General features: G+C 40.6%; 1 protein-coding gene across 1 annotated transcript in view; it reads left to right on the top strand.

Moving 5' to 3' along the window:
- The window catches only part of LOC128979641 (lysine-specific demethylase 4C-like), a 244,084-nt gene that overhangs the window by 110,176 nt on the left and 107,397 nt on the right, over positions 1 to 26,511 (top strand). The window contains exon 8 of the mRNA XM_054397969.1: positions 8,248 to 8,359. Coding sequence (XP_054253944.1) covers positions 8,248 to 8,359 — 112 coding nt within the window. The remainder of the gene's footprint in view (positions 1 to 8,247; positions 8,360 to 26,511) is intronic.

Consider the following 26,511-nt stretch of genomic DNA (forward strand, 5'->3'; position numbering starts at 1 on the left):
TTCCTGACTTAATGAAATGTGAATGAACATGTTTTTGATGAGACCTGATACCTGTATTAAAGCACTTTGGAATATGCATAATTTTAATCATATGCTAATTTGTACTGGTTTTGCAATGTTCAGGCAAGAGTGAGAATTTGGATCCAAACCCAGAAAGTTTTGGGAGCTTGCTTGTTAACGTATTTTCTCTCTGACTTTAGGTATCTAGTGATTATATCTGTGAATACAAATTGTCAGCAATGAATCTCAAGCTATTTACGTGTTCACTGCCTGCCAGTATGAGCAAGGCTGTCAGCTTTAATTATTGCTATTGAGATGACACTGAAATTATTAGAGATGAGTGCTGTATTTTCTATCATATATTTGTGTTTACAAAAAATGGATGTTTTGACTGAGTAACTTTAATAGTTTGCTGGTAAAATGTCAGTAGACTGCACAAATTCTGAGAAACTTTGGACTCAGGCCCTTCTCAAATGAAGAACTGGATGCAGCAAAGCTGAGTGATATCAAATTAGGTGGAAATAAATTTTGATTTATTATATTATCTCATATAGTTTATGGACTGTTACAGGCTTTTGTGGTTTAGTTGAAACTGTATCCATGGTATTGAAGATGGAGAAAGTGAATCTTCAAGTGTGTCGGTGTGAGCTGAAATTCCCCCCCCACCAACAAGTAACCAGGCTAGCCCAGTCTTGGAAGCAAATGAAGGCTGTATTTACAAGCAGAGAAATGCAATGAATATGTACAAATATACAAAATTCACAACATTTATAAATATATACAATCAACAGAAAAGCACAACCGATCTCCCTTTGCTTCCCCCCAAAGGGGCCTCCTTCTCCCAGAAGCTTCCCCCCAAGGCCCCCCTTGGACAGAAAGCAGAGTTAGTTAGAGCAGAAAGTTGTTAACTTAGCTGCCAAGGTCAGTGTGTTATCTTCAGCCACAAGAGAAGAAGAAACAGCAGCCAGACAGCCCAGCAACTGCCCCCACTGCAGAACGCAGAATGTGCAGAGTGCCCCACTTTGTTTTGAGTAATAGTTCTTAAACATTTCTATCTATCTTATTTAGAACAATCAGTATTTTGCTTTCTTACACCCAATAGTGACTTATTACACTCTTTCACTTTCTCTGTTCTGAACTTTGCAAGGAAAAATTAAAAAGACAGTTTCAAACCATCACAGTCCACCCCTTCTAAACAATTCCATTGGCTGCTACTACCATTTATCTAATCTAAAATAATATCTACAACAATAGGTGAATAAAGACCATAGTCCATTCCGGCTATCTCCGATGTAGATGATTCAAAAGAGTCAAATCACAGGAAGAACAGCAAACAGCTTGTTTCCTCGCAGATGGAGCGAAGAAAGGAACAGGGACTCTCAGGTGACTCAGGGCTCTCAGGGTTTGTGCACCACAGATCTCATGGACTCTCCTCTTGGGTGCGATGCTGTATCTGCACAACACTCTGAATTTAACCTCTCTCAGCCAAAGTTAGATTTCTTTGTGGAATGCACTGAATTTCACCATTTTCTTGCATTACCCAATATGTGTGACCAGGACCTTCAGCAGAAACCACCCCTCGGACAGGTTTGGCCTCTCCTGAAGGAGAAAATACCCAAACAGTTTTGCCTAACAGATTCTTTTCTCTGATAACAGGAACTCTATCACCTTCCTCCTTTCGCAACAAATCTGATTGGGCAGGTCCAGCTCGATTCACTGAACCTCTACTATTCACCAACCAGGTTGCTTGTGCTAAATGTTTCTCCTAGTTTTTCAAAGATCCACCCCCCATGTCTTTGAGAGTGGTTTTCAGCAAACCGTTGTAGCGTTCGATCTTCCCTGCAGCTGGTGCATAGTAGGGAATGTGGAATATCCACTCGATGCCGTGCTCTTTGGCCCAGTTTTTCACAAGATTGTTCTTGAAATGAGTTCCGTTGTCTGACTCAATCCTCTCTGGAGTTCCATGTCTCCACAGGATTTGTCTTTCCAGACCAAGAATGGTGTTACGTGCAGTTGCATGAGGAACTGGATAAGTTTCCAGCCATCCAGTGCTTGCCTCTACCATAGTCAGCACATACTGCTTACCAGATGGAGAACGAGGTAGAGTGATGTAGTCAATCTGCCAGGCTTCACCATACTTGTACTTGGACCATCGGTCACTGTACCACAAGGGCTTGATCCTCTTTGCCTGCTTAATAGCAACACAAATGTCACAGTCATGGATGACTTGTGTGATAGCATCCATGGAAATGTCAATGGATCTGTCACGAGCCCATCGGTAGGTTGCATCTCTGCCTTGATGTCCTGACGAGTCATGGGCCCACCGAGCTAAGAACAGCTCACCTCGGTGTTTCCAGTCAAGATCAGGATCAGAGTTTGTGTCCACCTGGGAAACTCTTGCAGCTAGATCTGCCTGATGGTTGTGTTGTTGTTCCTCTGTAGCTTTGCTCTTAGGAATATGAGCATCGATGTGTCTCACTTTCACTGGGATTCTCTCAATGAGAGCAGCAATGTCTTGCCACAGATCTGCAGCCCAGATTGGCTTTCCTTTCCTCTGCCAGCCATTCTTCTTCCAGTCTTTCAGCCAACCCCACAAGGCATTGGCTACCATCCATGAGTCAGTGTAGAGATAAAGCTTTGGCCATCTCTCACGTTCAGCTACGTTAAGAGCTAGCTGGACAGCTTTTACCTCTGCAAATTGACTGGATTCTCCTTCTCCATCTCTTGCTTCTGCAACTCTGCTCGTTGGACTCCACACTGCACATTTCCATCTCCGCTTGTTTCCAACAAGACGACAGGAACCGTCTGTGAACAAAGCATATCTCTTTCCATCATCAGACAGATCACTGTAAGGAGGAGCTTCCTCAGCGTGAGTTACTCTCTCCTCTGGAGGTTTTGCACAGCTTGTGCCTTCTGGCCAGTTTGTGATCACCTCCACCAAACCAGGCCTTTCGAGATTTCCCATTCAAGCTCTCTGTGTTATCAGAGCCATCCACTTAGACCATGTATTATCTGTTGCATGATGTGGTGAAGAACCTTCACCTTTGTGCATCCAATTCAGAACTGGCAATCTAAGAACTAGAATGAGTTTTGCTGATGACCTTCTGACTCTCCAACTGATGAATCAAGTTTTGAATGGGCACCAAAGAATCATGGTTGGTTCTGTATTGTCTGTGATGCACAGTTTGAGAAGCAACCGGCAGCTTTACATCCTCTATCTCATGTTGTCCCACAACTGCAGATTCATCTGAAAGCTCAGGTCTAATAGACAACTTCAATTTTCCTCCATCAATTTCTACAGTTGCTATTCCAAAAGCCCATTTGTAACCCTTAGGGTCTTTAAAACGCCCTTCTCTCAGAAAATCAATTCCCAAAATACAAGGTGCATTAGGTCCTGTTACAATAGTATGTTTCTTCCACTGCTTCCCAGTTAAACTTACGTCAACCTCTATCTTAAACAACTCTTGAGATCCACCAGTGACTCCCTGAATAGTTATAGATTCTTCCCCTTGATAATTTGATGGTATTATGATGCACTGAGCTCCTGTGTCAACCAAGGCCCTGTACTTCTGAAATTTTGAAGTGCCAGGCCACTGGATGTACACATCCCAATAGATTCTGTTATCTCCATTATCCCTTACCTCCCCCTGGCGGAAGGCAGGGCACCCCTAATGTTGGGGATTACCTCCATATGTACAGCTGGCACAATGTCCAGCACCAGAATTAGGATCACTGTTGGAGCTATCAGAGTTGCTCTGGGAAACTGAGGAAGTGACAGCTACCCTCCTGGTATTGCTACCTCGGGATCTGCCCCTCTGCAGCTCCCATAACCTCTTGAAAAGATCAGAAGTTGGTTGACCATCCCATCTGTTCATGTTCTCACCAAAGTGATCACGCAGAGTTATCCAGATGCTGCCACATGATTGCCTCTGCTGTCTTGGTTTGACCTATTCTGGAATGACCTCCTTGGAGCACGTCTGTTTTTGACAGCTGAAACTTGTATCCATCTGGAGGAAGAAGAATCAGAATCATCCCCCTTCATCAAGTTGGATATGGAGGTTTTAAATTCCTCCTTCAGCTCTTTCATGCAATTCTTTATCTCTCCAGACAAAGTTTCAATGGCTGAAACCAAAGAAGTACGTGCAAGACTATCCTCCAATTGCCTCATTTGGTCAGTGAAATGGCCAACAGTAGGAGGTACTCCACCATAATTTCTTGCCACAATCCTGCTTGCCAGAATAGTAGCATAATTAGGAGGAGCAAGCTTAATGAGCTTTTTGGCAAGGCCTGTTCCAACAGGAATTTCATCAGGATTCAGAGTCTTATGATCTCCATATATTATTTCTCTCACAGCAAATTCTTTCAGACGCTTGATTCCCTCATCTATTGTGGTCCAAGGCTTAGGGTTCCATGGTAAATCATCTCTGCTGGGGTACCTCAGCGAGACTGCCAGTAGGAGGCGTGCCCACAGAGAAGCTTTACCAATGCACTTGCCTAGGTGCCTGTCTATGCCTGTATCCTTTGAGAGCATCCCCAACTGAGAGGCCGACTTGTCGCCTACCACCAATGCTGGGGCTCCCATATCAAAACACCTGGCTAGCCAAGACAGGACTGGCTCATTATCTCCTCTGATGTAATCCTTCCTCACATGTTTAATTTCCTGTCTGGGTGCATTAGCTGACTGTATGTCATCCTCCTCCTCCTCCTCATCATCATCCTGAGGTCGCTGTCCCCATAATCCTATTTTAATCCTCCGTTGAATTTCCTGAAGTTCAGAGACACTACCAGCAGTTGCTAATTCAGCAGGGTTTACATCTCCATCATCCATGTGTGGTCTCAAGAGGTCTGCCAGAGTTTTAAGGCTAACCTTCTCTTCCTCACCAGAAGGATCTTCCTTAACAGAGGGACCCTGAGTAGAAGGACCGTCATCTCCATCTGCACCATCTCCTGCAGCATCTACATCTCCTCCTGTAGCTCCTTTACGCTTTCTGCTTACAGTGGCCACCAAATTTGCTGGATTGGCTTTCACATTCACAGCAGAGTTGGAAGGAGTAGAGGAATTTTGTGCAGGGTTAGCAGGAGCAGAGGGAGTCTGTGCAGGGTTGGCAGGAGGTGTGCTTTGAGATCCTGCAGCCACTGCTGCGTCCGTCTGGGCAGCAGAGGGAGGAGGAGGAGACTGTGCCTCGTTAATGGCGTCTGCCTGCACAGCTATGTCTGCCTGCACAACCATTTCTCTCTGTGTAACAATGTCTGTCTGCACAGCCATTTCTCTCTGCGCAACTGTGTCTGTTTGTGTACCCCTGTCTGCCCGTGTACCCCTCTCTGTCTGTGTAATCGAGTCTGTCTGTGTAACTATGTCTGCCTGTGTACCCGAGTCTGTTATCTCAGATTCTGGCAAAGGTCCTGCAGCTACTGCTGCTGGCTCTGAGTCAAAACTATCGGCAGCTTTCTCACAAACTTGAACTGTGATTTCCTGGTCACCGTAATCAGAATCAGAAACCAATTCCGAACCTCTCTGAGCTTTTCTATGTTTCCTCTTACATCTACGCAGGTCAGAAGAGCAAGTAGCTTTATGTATTGACACAGTGCTATCAGTAGCCATATGATTATTCCAAGAAACAACAAAATTAAGGCTAGCACAAGATATCTAGGGTACCACTGGTTCCAAAGACCCTCTGTAGTTGTAAGAGGAGTAACAAACTCAAACGTGTCTGCTAGCAGATTCATAGTTGAGTTACCATAGCTTCTTAGCCCGATAAGACCAGAACAGAAATCAACAACATTTAGTAACTTGTTCTTAACCCAAAGAAACGATTTATATGCCACCTATCTCACAATCTTGCCTATCATGCAGGAAACAGCCCATCTGTAGATAATCACACTGATAAGAGATGAAATAAAATTACTCAAAATCCAAAACAGCTTCATTTTGCTTCCTAATCTGAGCAGGAATAAATCATACAGGCAATCGAGCCCCGAGTTGGAGCGCCAAAAAATAAAAAGTGTATCGGTGTGAGCTGAAATTCCCCCCCCACCGACAATAACCAGGCTAACCCAGTCTGCAAGCAAATGAAGGCTGTATTTACAAGCAGAGAAATGCAATGAATATGTACAAATATACAAAATTCACAACATTTATGAATATATACAATCAACAGAAAAGCACAACCAATCTCCCTTTGCTTCCCCCCAAAGGGAACCCTTCCCAAAGGGGCCTCCCTCTCCCAGGAGCTTCCCCCCCAGGCCCCCCTTAGACAGAGAAGCAGAGTGAGTTAGAGCAGAAAGTTGTTAACTTAGCTTGCAAGGTCAGTGTGTTATCTTCAGCCAGAAGAGAAGAAGAAACAGCAGCCAGACTGCCCAGCAACTGCCCCCACTGCCGAACGCAGAATGTGCAGAATGCCTACTTTGTTTTGGGTAATAGTTCTTAAACATTTCTATCTATCCAATGGAAGTGTTTAGAACAATCGTTATTTTGCTTTCTTACACCCAATAGTGACTTATTTACATTCTTTCACTTTCTCTATTCTGAACTTTGCAAGGAAAAATTAAAAAGACAGTTTCAAACCATCACATGGATGCAGCAAAGCTGAGTGACATCAAATTAGGTGGAAATAAATTTTGATTTAATTTTATTATATTATCTCACATAGTTTATGGACTGTTACAGGCTTTTGTGGTTTAGTTGAAGCTGTATCCATGGTATTGAAGATGGAGAAAGTGGATCTTCAAGATATGATTATATCAGGACAGTGCAGATAATATGATTTCAAGGTCTCACACCTGCTATTCTTGGATTTTGAAAATGGCCTAATATATGTAAAGGAAACACTTGAAGGAAAAGATCCATCTAATAGAAGGGCTGTATTTTAAAACTTTTAAATAGTGGGTTTCATAATGGGACACCTACAAATTTGCAGTCCTTTTTTAAACTTTGTTTTACTCTGCTATGAAGTGTAGGCAGCATTGACTTGAGGGAACATAATGAAACATTAAACACTGTTAGTAGTCATAGTCACTTTCTTGAGTTGTGAGTTCAGTCCCAGCTGGCAGAAAGAGAATAGGACATCCACTGCCAGATTGCTGGACATAGTGGGATATACTTTCTTGAATCCAAAGTAAAATCATGGTGACCTTTTCACATACATGAAGTGTGCATTAACAATTTTTTTTTTTTGCAATGTTGTGTGTTTTATTAATTGACTTCAACCTTTCTGCTGTTATAGCAAGGAGCACTATGAACATCTGGGTGTCTTAATCATCACATGTTAGAGGTCTTTACTTACCTCTTTCTGTGCCTTTCAGAGATTTATAGGGGAGGTTTCAGATATTCTGCAGTGTAATTGTATGTTCTCTCTTTTAAGTGAAAAAGTCTATTGTACAGATGCAGTTAAAGTTTGACCTTATGTGTCGGTGTGAGCTGAAATTCCCCCCCCCCCCACTGACAATAACCAGGCTAGCTCAGTCTGGAAGCAAATGAAAAGCTGTATATACAAGCAGATGAAATGCAATGAATATGTACAAATATACAAAATTCACAACATTTACAAATATATACAATCAACAGAAAAGCACAACCGATCTCCCTTTGCTTCCCCCCAAGGGGACCCTCCCAAAGGGGCCTCCCTCTCCCAGGAGCTTCCCCCCCAGACCCCCCTGGACAGAGAAGCAGAGTTTAGTTAGAGCAGAAAGTTGTTAACTTAGCTGCCAAGGTCAGTACGTGTTATCTTCAGCCAGAAGAGAAGAAGAAACAGCAGCCAGACAGCCCAGCAACTGCCCCCACTGCCGAACGCAGAATGTGCAGAGTGCCTACTTTGTTTTGGGTAATAGTTCTTAAACATTTCTATCTATCCAATGGAAGTGTTTAGAACAATCGTTATTTTGCTTTCTTACACCCAATAGTGACTTATTTACAATCTTGAACTTTCTCTATTCTGAACTTTGCAAGGAAAAATTAAAAAGACAGTTTCAAACCATCACACCTTATTTCCTAAGATTTATGTTCTGTAATTTGGGAAGGGCTGCAGTAATTTTATACCTCAAACCATTTGTGTTTGACAAAGATTACGCTTTTTAAAGGAAATACTCTGAATTAGAGACAATGTTTTATTGGTATAATAGGGGTGCTTTAGGTACCCTGACAGTATGACAGAATTGACATCTGTGCTTATGTACAGATCAATGTTTTTGTGAATCAAAATTATGTTTGTAGAATTACATGCTAAAGTAGTTGTGTTTTTTTCTTTTCAGTCAGCAGAAGATGAAAGAAAGAAAATATCTAAAAGTTGGCGTCATCCACTAAGTAAACCCCCAGCCAGATCTCCAATGATTTTGGTTAAACAGCAAGCAACAGGTGATGAAGGTGTGTTTTCTGTGTTTATAAGACCATATATATAGGCATATAGGCATTTGTGAAAACAACCAGGACAAAATAATTTCTTTCTGGGTAAGAAGTGTAAACAGTGAAGCCTCTGAATCCATAGACAGGCTGTGTACTTTTTCCCTATTTTCACTCAAATTCTTATAACACCCATGGATCTACCTTTACAAAAATCTATGAACAATTTATGTCATTTAAAGTAAGTATATCCATGGATCTGTATTCCTCACTAGAACTCACAGCAGCTGAGCTTAAGAACAAGTTTTTAATTGTGTAAAAATAGATAAAAGTGACATAAGAATTGTTTGAATACAAGTCTTATCTGTAAACCATGGTTGCCTGCTACTACTACTTTTTTTTTCTTGTGTGCATTTTAGAAATGTTGGACACTTGGAATCAGTGTCTTAAGATACTGTATTTCTCATTCAAGAAAAAGGCTACAGAATTTTGGGTATCAACAAAAGCTTGTCAAGAGTCTTTACATGCATCATGATTTTCAGGATTTTGTTAGTTTCACATGGAAAGAATGAACATCTCTCTTCATCTAGTTTTCCTTTATTCTGTTGATTTAAAATAGTAATTTAAAAGCTGACTTGGATGCATATATCATCTGCTTGTCTCAGTTCTCTATATATGGTTTTAACTAAGTAGCTTGTGGGTTTGCATATTGTGAATAGCGTGCAAGACATTAAGTACGTGTTTTCACTTACAAAAAGAAGTGGAAAAACATAGCGTTTTTATCCCTGCTGACTCCAAAGGGGTTGTAGCTTCAAACTAGAAAAGAGCAGATTTCGATTGGATGTTAGGAACAGGCTCTTTACTATGAGGATGGTGGAACACTGGAACAGGTTGTCCAGGGAGGTGGTTCGGACCCCATCCCTGGAGATATTCAAAGTGAGGTTCAGCAGGGCTTTGGGCAGCCTGATCTTGTTGAGGATGCCTCTGCCTACTGCAGAGGAGGTTGGACTATCTGACCTTTGGAGGTCCCTTGCAACCTGGACCATTCTATGATTCTGTTCTATGTATTAGATGATCTTTACAGGTCCCTTCTAACCCAAACATGCTGTGATTTTATGAAAAGATCTCTGTTTTGCCAGCTGCACGATTCTCGAGAAATTTTCTTTCATTAGATTTCAGCTTACTTTTTGGCAACACAAAGCCACTGGAAGAAGGATAAGTGGCTTGCTTGGGAATACATAAGACTGAGCTTCTGACTTGGTATTTAGGTACTTTTAAAAAAATTATTCTGATGCTAAGCGGTGACCACAAGTTCCATTGTTTAACTTAATTACATAAATAAGAAGCATAATGTTAGGCAATCATTTCGAATATACTCATCTGCATTTTCACTGTAGATTGCAGATATGCATGTTATTGTCTACAGAAGAAGCACGTCCATAAATAAAAATGCTAAATGACAGTGATATATGGAACAGAATTCTGTACAAAATTAATAAGTATGACATGAAATTTAATGCTCTGTAGCGAGGTATTACGGTGATCAAAAGCATTAAAACAATATTCAGAACTTCTCAGATACTCTTTTTTGGGAGCTTACTTCAGTGCTTTAGCTTTAGAGAGCCACCATCTTGTGCAGACAGGCTCTAAAAGCTAAGAAATTCACCCAAGATAGGGATTTGCTTCTCTGAAATAAGTAGAAAAGTAAATCTCTTTACCCAGCAATCACATGTGCACAGCCAGCCAAAGTTGACAAGTAAAGCTACTTTATTCTATCAAACATGGCTTGTGAAGCTTATCAAACTGCATCAAAACAATCCATCAAAACAGAAAACATATGCATTCTTTTTTCATACTGTCTTAGCAAATTACTTCTGTAACACACAGGTGTGTTATAGGTGTTTTTTCAGGTTCCATTCTGCAGAATTTCTTCAGTTAACAGGGCTGAAGATCGGTCCTCTGATTCTCTTAGGCATTTGGTGCTATGTGGTGTCTAATGGAGCTAATGCTGTGTCTTTGGCCACACGTCTGATTCCAGAACTGTTGTATGCTTCAGTGTTTACCTGCACTTTGTATTTGCATTTTGCTTGGAGCTCTTATTTTATACTTTAAATGGCCTTTCTTATATTTTTTTTTCTTTCTTTCTTTCCCCCCCCCCCAACTTCCCCTCTGCTCCCCTGATTATTACCTCTAATCAACAGTGGCTGCTTCTTGCAGCTACTTTCTTGACTTCAGAAAGAGACAGTGTATCTGTTAATTGATTTTCCTTCCTGTAGCTAAGGAGTATTATGCTTTCAGTTAGCATCAGTTTAGGCATTGTTGAGCAGGGTGCTGTAATTTTAACTGATCCCTCCTTGTTCCAAGCCTAAAGTCATTGATTTATGTCTTCCATCTCTCTGTCTTGGAAAAGCCATACTCCCTCGCTCTTTTTTATCTGAGCTGTAGTTTTGCCAGTCTTGATGCTTTAATTAGCTGCTAAGCATCTTTCTGAAAAGTAGAGACATTATCTGTATCATACATGGGTATGTTTGGATACCTTGAGGGCTAGAGGGTGCACATTTTAGAAAATGTTATGGTAATTTACACAAAAAGGACAATATTAATATTAAGATTCATCTAGTAAAGTAACCGAAGATTTAAATATGTGGTAGGTTGTGGTGAAATTGCTCTTTCTTAAATTAGAGGTTATATTCCTTTTGCCTACTGGTGGTTTTTCAATATTACGGTTAAAACATAGTATGAAATTCCTGTTTAAGTGTGGATTCTATAAAAAACAATTTGGCTAGATGCTGATGTGATGTCACAGGTTTGTTAATTTCAAGGATTCTGCTCTTTGCCATTTTATCCAGTACTTTGTCAGTTCTCTGGTGTCTTAATTATATGTATGTATATGTATACGTATATGTATGTGGCAGCATCCTGACAAGAAGTCATATACCTTGGTTACATGATTGCCCTTCTGCTAAATAAGGATATATTTTTCATAGAATCATAGAATCAGTCAGGGTTGGAAGGGACCACAAGGATCATCTAGTTCCAACCCCCCTGCCATGGACAGGGACACCTCACACTAGATCAGGCTGGCCAGAGCCTCATCCAGCCTGGCCTTAAACACCTCCAGGGATGGGGCTCCAACCACCTCCCTGGACAACCCATTCCAGGCTCTCACCACTCTCATGGTGAAGAACTTCTTCCTTATGTCCAATCTGAATCTCCCCACTTCCAGCTTTATTCCATTCCCCCTAGTCCTATCACTACCTGATATCCTAAAAAGTTCCTCCCCAGCTTTCTTGTAGGCCCCCTTCAGAAACTGGAAGGCCACAATAAGGTCACCTCAGAGCCTTCTCTTCTCCAGACTGAACAGCCCCAACTCTTTCAGTCTGTCCTCATAGGAGAGGTGCTCCAGCCCTCTGATCATCCTGGTGGCCCTTCTCTGGACACCTTCCAGCATGTCCATATCCCTCTTGTAATAGGGGCTCCAGAACTGGGTGCAGTACTCCTGGTAGGATCTCACCAGAGCTGAGTAGAGGGAGAGAATCACCTCCCTTGACCTGCTGGCCACACTTCTCTTGATGCAGCCCAGGATCTGGTTGGCTTTCTGGGCTGCAGGTGCACACTGACAGCTCATGTTGAGCGTCTTGTCCACCAGCACCCCCAAGTCCCTCTCCTTTCCAGCCTATCACTGTCCAGCCTGTATTTGTTCTTGGGATTGCCTCAACCCAGATGCAGGACCTTGCACTTGGTCTTGTTGAACCTCATGAGGTTGGCTTGTGCCCACCTCTCCAGACTGTCAAGGTCCCTCTGGATGCCATCCCTTCCCTCCAGCATGTCTGCTGCACCACACAGCTTGGTGTCATCAGCAAACTTGCTGAGGGTGCACTCAATGCCGCTGTCCATGTCACCAACAAAGATGTTGAACAAGACTGGTCCCAGGACTGATCCCTGAGGGACTCGGCTTGTCACTGGCCTCCACTGGGACATAGAGCCATTGACAGCCACTCTTTGGGTGCAGCCATCAAGCCAGTTCTTTATCCATATAGTAGTCCACCCATCAAACCCATGTGTCACCAGCTTGGAGACCAGGATGTGGTGTGGGACAGTGTTGAAGGCTTTGTTCAGGTCCAGCTAAATGACATCAGTTGCTTGCCCCTCATCGATTAATGTTGTCACCTGTTCATAGAAGGCCACCAGGTTTGTCAGGCAGGATTTGCCCTTGGTGAAGCCATGCTGACTGTACCCAGTCACCTCTTCACTCTTCTTCTGTCTCACTAGTGCCTTCAGGAGGATCTGCTCCATGATCTTACCAGGCACAGAGGTGAGACTGACTGGCCTGTAGTTCCCTGGTTCTTTCTTCTTACCCTTTTTGAAAATGGGAGTAATGTTTCCCCTTTTCCAGTCACTGGGGACTTCCCCAGACTGCCAGGGCTTTTGGAATGTAATAGAGAGGGGTTTAGCAACCTCATCTGCCAGTTCTCTCAGTACCTGTGGGTGTATCCCTTCGGGTCCAATGGACTTGAACACTTTCAGGTTCCTCAGGTGATCACGAACCTGATCTTCACTTATGATGGGCAGTTCGTCCTCCTGGTCCCTGCCGTTAGCTTCCATGACATTTTTGTTAGGAGAGAAAACATGTTAGAATAATTTCATGTAGCTGTTAAGCACTTGCCTGCTTATTGATTGAAGGAAGTAATTAAGAGTTTTATTGGACGTGGCAACTGTTGATATTTCTTATCTGGAACTGCAATTTGATATTATTTTCATGTATCTGTTCTTCACTGTGATTTAATTTGTCAGCATGCTTTTGCGGGAACACCAGAAGAGAAACAATAGATTTTGGGTGAGCAGAATGTTTACAATGAAGACAGAGATTGAAGAATTGCTGAGAGAGACTGGCAAACTGAAGCTTCAGTATCTTCCTTTGCACATGCTATCATGTGAGTTAAATATCTGTGGCTAGATGAGTGCCAGTCAGAGATTTTTCTGATCATGTTGAGGAACATTTGTTGTCAGGTGTAAGGGGAATAATCACTATTCACTATGTTCCTCTTTATGAAGGTGCTTCATCCATATCCTGGAGTTCCCAGCAATGTAATTCATCATACGCATTCTCTATGTTTTTTGAACAAAGATAATGGTGATAATGACTATGATACTTCTCTGGTCTATTGGTACCACATTTTTTTAGATCATCTCTTCCTTTACAAGAAAGATTTGTGCATTGACACATTAGTTCATATTTTAATTTATTTGGGTCTGCTAAAATCATAAATGTTAGCAGGAGAAAGTTCTTCACAGAGAGAGTGGTTGGCCGTTGGAATGTGCTGCCCAGGGAGGTGGTGGAGTCACCATCCCTGGAGGTGTTCAAGAGGGGATTGGACGTGGCACTTGGTGCCATGGTTTAGATAGTCATGAGGTTTAGGGTGACAGGTTGGACTCGATGATCTTTGAGGTCTCTTCCAGCCTTCTTGATTCTATGATTCTATGATTCTATAAGAAGAAGATACAGGCTAGGGCTATCCTGAAAACTTGAGAAATCGGGGCTTTATAGTTAATCTACAAATTGTGTCACTTTCCACAAGTTAGATACTGTCTGTAGCCATTTCAAATACAGATAATTTATGTTCAAATTAATACATTTTAAGTCCTTTAGATACTGAGGTTCTATTAGGAAGTTTCTGTGAATAAAGGAGATCACAATAGTATGAAGCCAGCATCCTATGACACTGTTGGCCATTTCAGACTCATAGTTTTGCAAAGAGAATACTGTCATATTCAACAGCATGCTTTAATATTACCAGATACTTTTGCTATCACTAGAGTCCTTTGGTGGAAATTGATTTTTTTTTTGGGGGGGGTGGGGGGAAGGGGGTGCTCTTGGACATTGAGTTTTGTGTTTTCTTTTTATCACTGCATATGCTTCTTTATGTGTATATTTCTTTATGATGTGAATGTTTCTGATACAGAAAAAGGATTGAGCTAGTTGTTTCTTTGAGGTCTATTGATGTAATTTTTTTTTCTTTCACTCTCACTGAACTTTTCCATATGTATGTCTGGCTTCTGAGTCTCCTTTATTATGATTGTTTTTGTGGAATTAATGCCTGAAGGACTGAGATGAGAAATACTGGAGAAATCAATCCCAGAAGCTCTAGCTCAGGCTCCTAGTGCAGAAAAATACTGCAGTAGTACAGCACGATCTGTAGGTCACACTCAAAATGCTAGTAATGTTTACCTAATGAATCTTGGTCTTACCTTGGTGTTATGTATTAGCTTGTGGTAATATTATTCTTTTTTGTTTAATGCAGTTACATTTATGCTAGTTAAGCAATAAAAAGCAAATATAGCAGAAGGAGCAAGGATGCTGACTTTGGATGCATGTTGATTGGTCCCATAGATTTCTTTCCAGCACAAGTTTTAAATTGAAGTTCATTAAAAGGTAGAAAGGGACCTGGGGGTACTGGTTGACAGTAGGCTGGGCAGTGTGCCCAGGTGGCCAAGAAGGCCAATGGCATCCTGGCCTGTATCAGAAATAGTGTGGCCAGCAGGAGCAGGGAAGTCATTGTGCCCCTGTACTCAGCAATGGTTAGGCCACACCTTGAGTAGACACTTGAACACGTCCACGGAAGGGCAACGAGGCTGATGAGAGGTCTCAAGCACAAGCCCTATGAGGAGAGGCTGAGGGAGCTGGGGTTGTTTAGCCTGGAGAAGAGGAGGCTCAGGGGTGACCTTATTGCTTTCTACAGCTACCTGAAAGGAGGTTGTAGACAGGTGGGGGTTGGTCTCTTCTTCCAGGCAACCAGCACCAGAACAAGAGGATGCAGTCTCAAGCTGCGCCAGGGGAAATTTAGGCTGGAGGTGAGGAGAAAGTTCTTCACAGAAAGAGTGATCTGCCCTTGGAATATGCTGCCCAGGGAGGTGGTGAAGTCACCATCCCTGGAGGTGTTAAAAAAAGGATTGGACCTGGCACTTGAAGCTGTGATTTAGTTAGTCATGAGGTGCTGGGTGATAGGTTGGACTTGATCTCTGAGGTCTTTTCCAGCCTTGTTGATTCTATGATTCTATGAAAATTTGGCATTGCCATTGCCATAGATGATATAACCATAGTGTATAGATTGAATTCAGTTTGGATTTCTTTGTATACAGTTTTTAGTGTTTTGTACATGATTCAGAGTTTAGAATTTTTCTTTCGTTATTATCTAAGGAAGCAGAAAGAAAACTATTGTGAAAGGAAAAGGTGACTTGAACAAGTTTGATAAGTGAAAATTGCTAGTTTTACAGCTGCTGTTTTCCTTCTTCTGTGACATCAAATAAAGCTTCTTCAGTTTTTACATTCACCCTCAGCATCCTGTAAAATGTGCTTCATCTGATACTAATGGTCAAGCCGTATAAGGCATGTCCAGTAATGTTGTAATTAGGAGAAATATTCTGAAATAGGGGAAAACTATGCTTGTAGAAGAAGTTGTTCTTTTGCTTCAGAGCTTGAAGGTTCATACTTACTTTAGAGAGAAATGCTATTTTTTTTTCTTCCTGATGCAACTTGGAAGGTAGAAAAGAATTTGTCAACCCATCAAGAGTCATATTTTTGTCACATTACTGTTACGATTTACTGTATTGAACTGGCTTCTGAGTGGGGTTTTGCTTCTTTAAAAATGAGCTAATCACATACTTAATTTCTAGCGTTGGGAGAGACCAGTACTATTTGCCACTTGGAACGGTATTTGCTATGCTAGAAAAAGGTGTTTTCTCCCCTTTCCTCTGGTATCTACATTGCTTCTGATAAGTTTAAATTAAATTTTAAAGATTTGATTACCATCTAAAACTTCTAGCACTTGCATACCATGTGCTATCCTGAATACTCAAAAAAACTTTACAAAATTATGGCAGAGTCTTGGGCGGGTATTTAGGAAAGAGAGGTGTTGAAAATGAAAGCTTTTTTGTGAATGTCCAGTGGTCTATCAGCTGATCTCCAGAAATGGAAGAACCGACAGCTGTGGTTATTGCCTCTAGTGGCTTCTGTCCCTTGACATCTTTCACAAACTGTGCTTATCTACCTTTGACTGAACTCCTACAAATGCCAGGATCTATTTTGATTCAAGTTCCTCTAATGTTTATGCCTCATTTGCTGGACTGTGGTATGTGTAATGATCATTAAGACTCATTGTCCTCTAGATAAACCTTTACAACTCTAATTGTGCAACTTCCTTAGATTTAAAATAAAATATTTTAGCTGTTAAAGGAATGAATATCTTAGGTACAGAGGGATGTATAATTTCTGATTATCAAGTGGGCCAAAATGAAAATGGTTTTCCTGCTGCATTAGTGGAGCATTTCAGTAACCTTCTCAAGGGTAGCTATAGAGTTGGTAGGCAAACTATATATGACATTTGTCAAGGAGACAGATGTCTCTTCTGTAAGGTTATCTTCTGAAATTTAGGTTCTGTCCAAAGAGAAACGCAAAAAAGTATGACTTGCGTGTAACAAAGATTAGTTCCCTGAGGTATTGGTACAGAAGATTGCCTGATAAATTATCCTAGTTCCATGATAATCATGGTTGTAATTTTCCTTTTTTTTTTTAAAGAAAAAAGGAAAATGTGGCCCATAGAGTTATCAAAATCTGAAGCTGCTTTGTAAACCATCAGTATTACAGAATCATAGGATCTGGAAGAGACCTCTGTAGATACCCCATCAAAGCCCATCACCAGAGCAGGTTCACCTAGAGCAGGTTGCACAGGATAGTGTCCAGGTGGGTTTTGAATGACTCTAGTGACTTTGAGTATTGGAAGTGACTTGATTTTATTGCACATGGAGTTGTAAACTTGGCTGAGAAGAGTGTGTAATATTTATTTTTTCAAATGTACAAATTAACTACGCTTAAGAAATAGATCCTTGTGGGAGTTTGAATGCAGTTGTTCTCTAGCATACGGAGTATTTGTGGATTATTTGTACAAGTGATCTCTGCAAGAATTGTAGCCTGTAATTCCAATTCAGATATTGATTTGCCTTATGGATTTGGACCTGTGATCACGTCTTTCTGGTTTTGCGTCTTCCATCCTTAATTTATGAAGGTATGTAACTGTTTGAGATCCTGGTTCATTGGAGGACTTCAGCACAATCTTAACTGTAAGCATTCAAGTAGCCTGGTTCTTAAAAATGTCACTTGTATTCTGCCCAGAAGCACTGGTACTGGAGTGATATATTGGTACAAGTTAGATCTGTGCTGTCTGAGGCATATAAAATAACCATAAAATATTTTTTTTTATCTCCAAGAGTAGCATAAAATGAGACTATGTTCTTGCATCTGCTCTGTAATATTTCTAAAACCCTCTTAACAACTTAATACCTGTATATTTACTTGGCTGTATAGTACTCAGTAGGATGGTCAAGGAAGATATGATTTTTTAATAGCATAATTAAGAAGTACCAAATTCTGTCATATTTCAGTGACCCTTTTTATCAGTAGTCACGAGGTGCCTGAGGATTGGGAGAAAGGTTTTGGTATTTTTCCACTTCTGTACAGATGCACATACTGACAAGTAGGTTGGAAAAGTTTTGTAGTGATTTACAAAACAGTAAGAAATACTGTGTGCTAGCGTGGAAAATTGTTAGACGGCAGGAAGAGAATTGGAGATAAAAAGCCTACTATACTAATACTGCTGATAAGATATTGCATGCTCATTAGCTTTAATGGGCAGCTGATAAAGGTAGGGACCACTCCAGTGTTGGTCATTGTGGTGGTTTGGCCCTGGCTGGGGGCCAAATGCCCACCAAAGCCACTCTATCACTTACCTTCTTAGATGGACAGGGAAGAGGGGAAAATACAACAAATGACCCATAGTAAGATAGAAGCAATTTAATAATGCAAGGCAAAAGCAAAGGCTGCATGCAGAACCAAAAGCAAAGATGTTATTCTCTACTTCCCATCAGCAGACAATGTTGGGTCACTCCCAGGAAGCAGGGCTGTACATGTATTGGTTGCTCCAGAGGACAGACACCATCAAGGAATGTCCCCCCACTTCCTTCTTTCACTTAGCTTATATATCTGAGCTGACATCGAATGGCATGGAATACCCCTTTGGCCAGTTTGGGTCAGTTGGCCTGGCTGTGTCCCTTCCCAAGAATTTGCCCACCCCTCAGTGTAGCCTTGGGGTGAGGAAATGTTGGAAAAGTACAGTCAGGGTGCTTGGTTCAGTAGTGGCCAAAACACTGGTGTGTTATCAACACCTAGATACAGCACTAGAACAATGCTCTGGGGAGAATTAACTCCAGTTCAGACAAACCCAATGCAGTCATCCCTTATGTTTCCAGAGGTTAATGAGATAGCAATTTTAAATAAAGAGGAAGAATTAAATAAAATAATATTTTTGTCTCTTATGTAAAGAATCGTGATTCATATGTACCGAATACAGGGCTAAAGCTATGCATGATCAGACCTTTCTTAATTATGTGAAATACGTTTAGATTGAAATATATGTATACTACATTTGGAGTTGGTCAGCTTAAATGAACTTTAGTAAGCATGTGTGGGGGAGGTAATAGTAGTTCCTGAAAACTTCAATTTAGTTTTAGCTGTTGATCAGATCTTCTGGCTGGTAAGTACAGTGACTCCCAACAAATTGAATTGGAATACAAAGTAAAAACTTCAGTCATTAAAAATGGTAAAACATAACATAAGGGAATCAACTGAGATGGAATTGAATGGAGAAAGCAGCTGGTAATAAACCTTTTACAGTGCTGTGAATTAAAGCTTTCTAGAGAGCAGTTATCTGCTAGTCTTTAGTTTGCAGTCTGTTTTTGTAACAGTTTTGCACTGGCAGCTACTTTTTTTGCTGATAGGTGGTAAATTCCAGCAGTTTTGTTTCTGTTTCAATTTTCTTAAGTGTAGTGGCTATTCTTTAAACTTACACAATGTAAAGACAGCTGAAATCACTGGAGTTGCTGTAAAGTACATATGTATAAAAATTGAAATAATAACACAAATATGTTCTACATGTTTCATGTTGGCAGTTCTTACAGATGTAAGGACACCTCCCTTTCTAGTATCATCCTGTCCATATTTTAAATACAATTACTTGGCTAGTGGGTCACCTTTAAGCTTGGATTTTGGACATGATGCGTATCTGTATTTCTGGAGTCACTAGGTAGTTCATGATTTTTAGTATCAGTAAGAATATATGGCTTGTGCTCCAGCTTGGGTAGCAAGAATTAGAAGACACCCTGGTTGGGCTCAATTCTTCCTTCTATATTCACAAAAAAACTTGTGTAGCTATTTAGAGAATACAGTGGATCAAAGATTACTTTTAACCTCTTATATTTATTGGGTGCTTTTATAGTCCACTGTTTGAAGCAGAGAATGATTTTGTTGCAAGAATTAGGAAGCAAACAAAAATATCAGTGCCACAATACTGTAAAACTGTTTTTACAGAGTGTGTGAACATAAAGGGGTTCTCTACACCATGAGTCCTCAGCTGTCTCTAATCATCAGCATAATAATTTTAATGATTTTTTTTTGGTTACTTTGCCACTTGTAGGAAAAAAATTAGAGAGGCAAAACTCCATTTGTAACTTAGACTGCTCACTGCCGTAAAGGAGAAAAAAATATTTCTATAAATATATTAATGGCAAAAGAAGAGGCAAGGACAATCTCCCCTCTTTATTGGATGCGGAGGGGAATATAGCAACAAAAGATGAGGAAAAGGCAGAGGTACTTAACACCTTCTTTGAGTCAATCTTCAATAGTGGGACAGGTTGTCTTCAGCACAACTGGCCTCCTGGACTGGCAGATGGAGCCAGGGACCAGTATAGTCCCCCTGTAATCCAGGAAGAAGCAGTAAGGAACCTGCTGAGCAACTTGGATCCTCACAAGTCCATGGGACCAGATGGGATCCATCCCAGGGTGCTGAGAGAGCTGGCAGATGAGCTGGCCAAGCCACTCTCCATCATTTATCAGCAGTCCTGGCTCACTGGAGAGGTCCCTGATGACTGGAAGCTGGCCAATGTGATGCCCATCCACAAGAAGGGCCAGAAGGAGGAACCAGGAAACTACAGGCCTGTCAGCCTGACCTCGGTGCCAGGCAAGGTTATGGAACAGGTCATCCTGAGTGCAATCACACAGAACCTACAGGATGGCCAAGGGACCAGGCCCAGCCATCATGGATTCAGGAGGGGCAGGTCCTGCCTGACCAACCTGATCTGCTTTTATGATCAGGTTACCTGCCTGGTGAATGCAGGGCAGGCTGTGGATGTAGTCTACCTGGACTTCAGCAAAGCCTTTGACACCGTCTGCCACAAGAAGCTCTTGGCAAAGCTGGCAGCTTGTGGCTTGGACAGATTCACTCTGAAATGGGTCAAGAACTGACTGGAGGGCTGAGCCCAGAGAGTGGTGGTGAACGGTGCCAGATCCAGTTGGCAGCCAGTCACTAGTGGTGACCCCCAGGGATCAGTGCTGGGCCCCATCCTGTTCAATATCTTTACTGATGATGTAGATGAAGGAATTGAGTCCATCATCAGTAAGTTTGCAGGTGACACCAAGTTAGGAGCAGGTGCTGATCTGTTGGAGGGTAGGAGGGCCCTGCAGAGGGACCTTGACAAGCTGGATAGGTGGGCAGAGGCCAATGGCATGAGATTTAACACGTCTAAGTGCAGGGTTCTACACACTGGCCACAACAACCCCAAGCAGCGCTACAGGCTGGGGACAGAGTGGCTGGAGAGCAGCCAGGCAGAAAGGGACCTGGGGGTTCTGGTTGATAGTAGGCTGAACATGAGCCAGCAGTGTGCCCAGGTGGCCAGGAGAGCCAATGGCATCCTGGCCTCTATCAGGAATGGTGTAGCCAGCAGGACAAGGGAGGTTATTCTTCCCCTGTACTCAGCACACCTTGATTATTGTGTCCAGTTCTGGGCTCCTCAATTCAAGAGAGATGTTGAGGTACTGGAATGTGTCCAGAGAAGGGCAACGAAGTTGGTGAGGGGTCTGAAACACAAACCCTATGAGGAGAGGCTGAGGGAGCTGGGGTTGTTTAGCCTGGAGAAGAGGAGGCTCAGGGGAGACCTCATTGCTGTCTGCAACTACCTGAAGGGAGGCTGTAGCCAGGTGGGGGTCGGTCTCTTCTCCCAGGCAACCAGCAGCAGAACGAGGGGACACAGTCTCAAGTTGTGCCAGGGGAGGTCTAGGCTGGATATTAGGAGGAAGTTCTTCACAGAGAGAGTGATTGCCCATTGGAATGGGCTGCCAGGGAGGTGGTGGAGTTGCTGACCCGGGAGATGTTCAAGAGAAGACTGGATGAGGCACTTGGTGCCATGGTCTGGTTGATTGGATAGGGCTGGGTGATAGGTTGGACTGGATGATCTTGGAGGTCTCTTCCAACCTGGTTGATTCTATTATTCTATTAAAAAACTGGCTTCTAGTGCAGTCTGGCAGGGTCCTTTAAGTATTTTACTTATGGAAAAATAAGGTGCATAATAGAAAATTTACTTATTTGAAGTCAGTAGAAGTTACATGGGATTTTGATGTGTGCACTCAAATCACAATATAAGTACAAACTATGTTTTGAGAGTGTACTAATTGCAGTATATAATTCAGTTGCAACATAAATGTAAATTTCATTACTGGCATCTAATAACATGCTCACTGTCACAGTGCTGGAAGTTTCCAGTCTCCAGGAAGAAATATATTGGTTGCAAATACTTGAGGCCCATTGCTTGCCTTTTATTTATTTTTTTTTTTAATTTGCATTTTGTCATGGGAGCAAACATTTTCGTAATGCTTACTTCTCAAGTCACTTGAGTCAGAGATGAATACCAAACCAGATCTCTTGATCGTTCATTGTCCTTGGCATATGTGGTGACCATCACCTGAATGAGGTCTATTTCAGTAGACTGTAGTAAATGATCTGTATCTGTATGGGTATCGCATATGATTGAGACTGCAAATTTGAGTCTAGGAAGTTTTTTTTATTCTCTACAAATATAGCTTATGCATTATATTATCTTTTACAACTGCTTATTTTTCTTCTTCTAGCATGCTATGTGTTTATTTCTTCTTGTCTAACTTCTGCACTGCTAATCGCAAATAACCTTTGAAGTCCTTCTTTTTTTTACTTTTCTTAAACTTGTTAGAACCTTTCAGTTTTTCAAATTCATCCTAAATATCAGTGGGATAAGTGCTTTGTTCTGCTGTCCATGAAAACTCCTGGTTACTGGTTTCCCATCCCTCCTTTTCAAAGTTACTGGTGAGATTTTTCTAGCCTTTGCTAGTATTTATAATAATTCTATGCCCTCTTTTAAAGCAGGTTTTCTCTGCTCACTTCTTACTTGTGACTATAACATCAAATCAGAAAGCAGGTTTTTGCCAAACGGATCATTACTCAGGAGCCTCCTGCCAACTATTCTAGTTAGAACACTCTGACTAGGTTCTTTTTAGCTATTCCACATGTAAAGGGTTTAATGAATAACACAAAATTTTCTTATTTGGAATTGTATGAAGTTACACAGGATTTTTATTCAGCAGAGTGATACAGCAATGCACTTAAATCACGGTGAAAGTACAAGTTAAATCGTAGCAATTTTGATATTACAGTTACATCACAATACAAGTACAAATTGCATTGGACAAGGTGTATCAATTGCAACACACAGTTCATTTGCAAAATAAATGTGAACTTCGTTATGGGACTCTAATGATATGATCAGGAAGTGATCTGATATTGCAACACCTGCATGCATCTTACAATTGCGTCAAATTGACTTTCGAAATATTTTTTCAAACTTTGAATTTTTCTGACTTTTCAAAAGATGTTGAGATCTGCTTCAACTGCTGTTACTTTTTTTATATTTTACTTTTGAAAATAAAGCACCCCATTAGTGAACTAAACAATTTAATCAAGGAGCTTTTTTAATCAAGGAGCTTTTTTGGGCTTAGCCTTTAGAGCTCTGATACAGTATGGCTGTTGTCTCGTATATGATTTTTTTTGAGAACCGAAGTGTTGTTGTGCATGGTACCAAAGATGAAATTAAATATCTTGTACAGTACAAGAAATTTAAAAAATTACATTTTCATATTTTGTTATTAAAATTGTGGCTTTACTTACTGAAAAAAGGACAGTTTCTGAAAATGAGTTTTCTGTTATATTGCAGGAAGAGTAAAGTTTCAACACTGTAAGTATTTTCCATTATTATTATTATTATTATTATTATTATTATTATTATTATTATTATTATTATTATTATTAATTTCCTCCAGGACATTTGAAACTATAGATAATGTCTCCCAAGGCTGAGATTATGCTCAACTACCTGAAAAATAACAGATGCTGCTGTGCTCTTTGTAGCAGAGAATGCTGCTGTTCAAAGCCAGGAGACATCAGTGGAACATAACCCCAAGCAGCAAAGTCATTGTTGAGATTGGCAAAAGCAAATTATACTATATTAGCATCTATGGCTTTTCCCATCTGCTGGGTTAAATCAGCAAACTCTGGCAACAGCCCATTCTGCAAATGGCCCAAATGTTTTCTGCCTGAGAATCTGAGTTTAACTTAGTAAGCAAAAACTGTTCAAAGTAGTAGCATAGTGTGTTGGAGCAAGTTTGCCAGAAACTGTTAAACTAAGGACGTTTGTGAAAACATTTATTTAATTTACTTACCCACTTGGAAAGCAGAACAGTTAACTGTTCATAAATACTTTGTAATAGAAGTTTCCTTTGTAGCAGAGATTGTGAGCTATTATTTCCTTTTTGTTTGCACAGTTTGTTTTAATGAATCCATTTTCTTATGTAAAGAGATACAAATGCATATACATAATTGCATTAATGAGAACTAGTGTATACAAAATTACAATACAGAGATTAATCCTATATAAATATTCTCTTCAGGAAACAAATATGATACCAGGAATTAGTGTGCGTTTTGCCATTGTTAATCACCTTTTAGTATCAGTGCCACTATGGCTGAATTATTATGTTTTACAGTAAGGCTTATGCAATTGTTTTGCATTTATTTAAAGTAATTAATTGGCTGATCAGGTGTTCCTTCTGTTCTTTTGGGAAAAAAAGGGTACTTGCTCCGTCTCCTTAGGAAACAAAATATTTAACATCAATATGAATTTTAACTGGTAAACTGATATTATAAAAATGCCCTGGTGGTTCAAGCAGAATTGAGATTTGTAGCAGAATTGTAGATTTGTTAGGGGTGGAAGTAAGGAGGTGTTTTAAATACAAAGCAATAATCTGCATTATCTCATCCTGTTAATACCTTTTTTTTTCAGCTAGTATTGATGCATTTTAGACGTCAGCATTAATGTGTGATAGAATTGCAGCAAGAAACATGTCAGGCATTCAGTTTGTTATGCAACAGGCTTCATTCATATAAGACTATTTTAAAAAAATTGCATACTGACAGACTGGCATGATAAGCTCTCCTTGGGAGCCTGTAAGAGGCTGAAATGTCACTTTCATTATGTAAAGGCCACCCTGAATAGTTATTTTCAAGGCATACCAAAATCAGTGATATATTTAAATTATGTATTCATAGGATGTTTGAATCCGAATCAGATATGTAGTCAAAGTCTATATAGTAGAGGGTCTGGAAATTTGATTTGAAAATAAAAGAGCAACTTTGAAGGTTTGTATCTTACCTGGGAAATTTCTGTCTGCTTTAAATTCTGATGTCTAATGCCATAGCCAAACTCAGGTCAGTCTTTTTACTTGTAAACACAATTCAAATACCAGTACTAAAGAGCCAAATACTGCGTTCCTTGTGCTGGAGTCAAATACTTTCTGGCTGGATTCTTTTAGATATCCCACATGAGAAATATTTAATACCAAATTCACTGGAAGATATTTGATGTTACATAGGATTTTGTACTAGCAGAGCAATATAGCTATGTACTGAAGTCACAATACAAGCATGATATAGCAGTCACTGTATATAGTTGGATCACAATATAACAATAATTCCCATTACTGGTCTCTATATGTCTCCATCATAATGCTGGGTGGCACCATTTGCTGGGAAGGAGTACAGATTCAGACCTATTGCTCTCTTTGAAGTTCATTTTGTTCAGTTTGTATACTCTTATGTTGGACTGAGCCATATACTCTGATCTGACTGGCTCAGGAAGATATGTGCAATCTTCTGACTAACTCAGGAAAAAACATTTACACACACAGTTGATACAGCCACCCTCTGATGCCCTTCATGCTGAGATAAATTTGGCTTCCTTTGCAGCAGCTATGGGCAGTAACTCCTTCAATTCTTCCCTGAGATTCAAAAGCACAGACCACTTATATATGTCCTCTGAGCCTTCTTCAGATTCAGGGTTTTAATGATCAGTCAAATGATGCATGGAACATTAAAGTGTAGATTAGAAGAACAGTGCTCCAAGTTACATACAGAATGTACCTCCATCATCAAGAAGATTTTCAGGGGACAGCCAGTGTTAGGTGGAATTGAAGGAGTGTCTGCTTAATAATAGGCCTTTTTTCACGTGTAAAATGTCCAAGTTTTCATCTGTCCTAGAAAACATTAATTGAGTGTGAACCTCCTTTTATGTTGTTTAAAGATGGGGTGATCTCAGCGTTTCTGACTCTTTTTCTGGCATAAGGGAACACTTGAAACCTTGAGTGATAATTCCACATTTGTTTCCTTTGCATAGTGCCTCCTTGTTAATGACACAAATTTTAGAAGTTCCTTATAGCTCTTACTGATTGCACAAAGAAGCTTAATGTACAATTGCAAAAGTAGGGTCAGATTTGAAATTGGAGTTACCTGTGAGTTTTTGGGGTTGTATCTGCATAGATGATTCCAGTGGTGCAAGTACAAGTCTTTATTTTTTAAATTTAGTTTAATTGAGTTTTTATACAGTGCAAGATACTGCATAATCTGTCTTTTTAAATATGAAAGTGGTTTATTTCAGTGTAGGTTATTTGTTTTTTTTTTTTCATGTAATTCCTCAGGTATGTCACATTCAACATAGTAAAGGCTTCGTGTGGTAACCAGTGGATTTTCATTCTTTGCAGTTAAAGAAACTCTCTGCTGTATTTTTATAGTTACAAAATTTTATTACATCCTGAAAAGATGTGCTGGATGGTTCTCCTAGTTTCAGTTCAAAGTAGGACGTGAGCACATACCTCTTCATATAGCTCTCCTCTAAGTGTTGTGTTTGATCTACTGAAATTCTCCAGGGACAAA

Source organism: Indicator indicator, chromosome Z, assembly GCF_027791375.1.
Source record: "Indicator indicator isolate 239-I01 chromosome Z, UM_Iind_1.1, whole genome shotgun sequence".
Taxonomy (NCBI): domain Eukaryota; kingdom Metazoa; phylum Chordata; class Aves; order Piciformes; family Indicatoridae; genus Indicator; species Indicator indicator.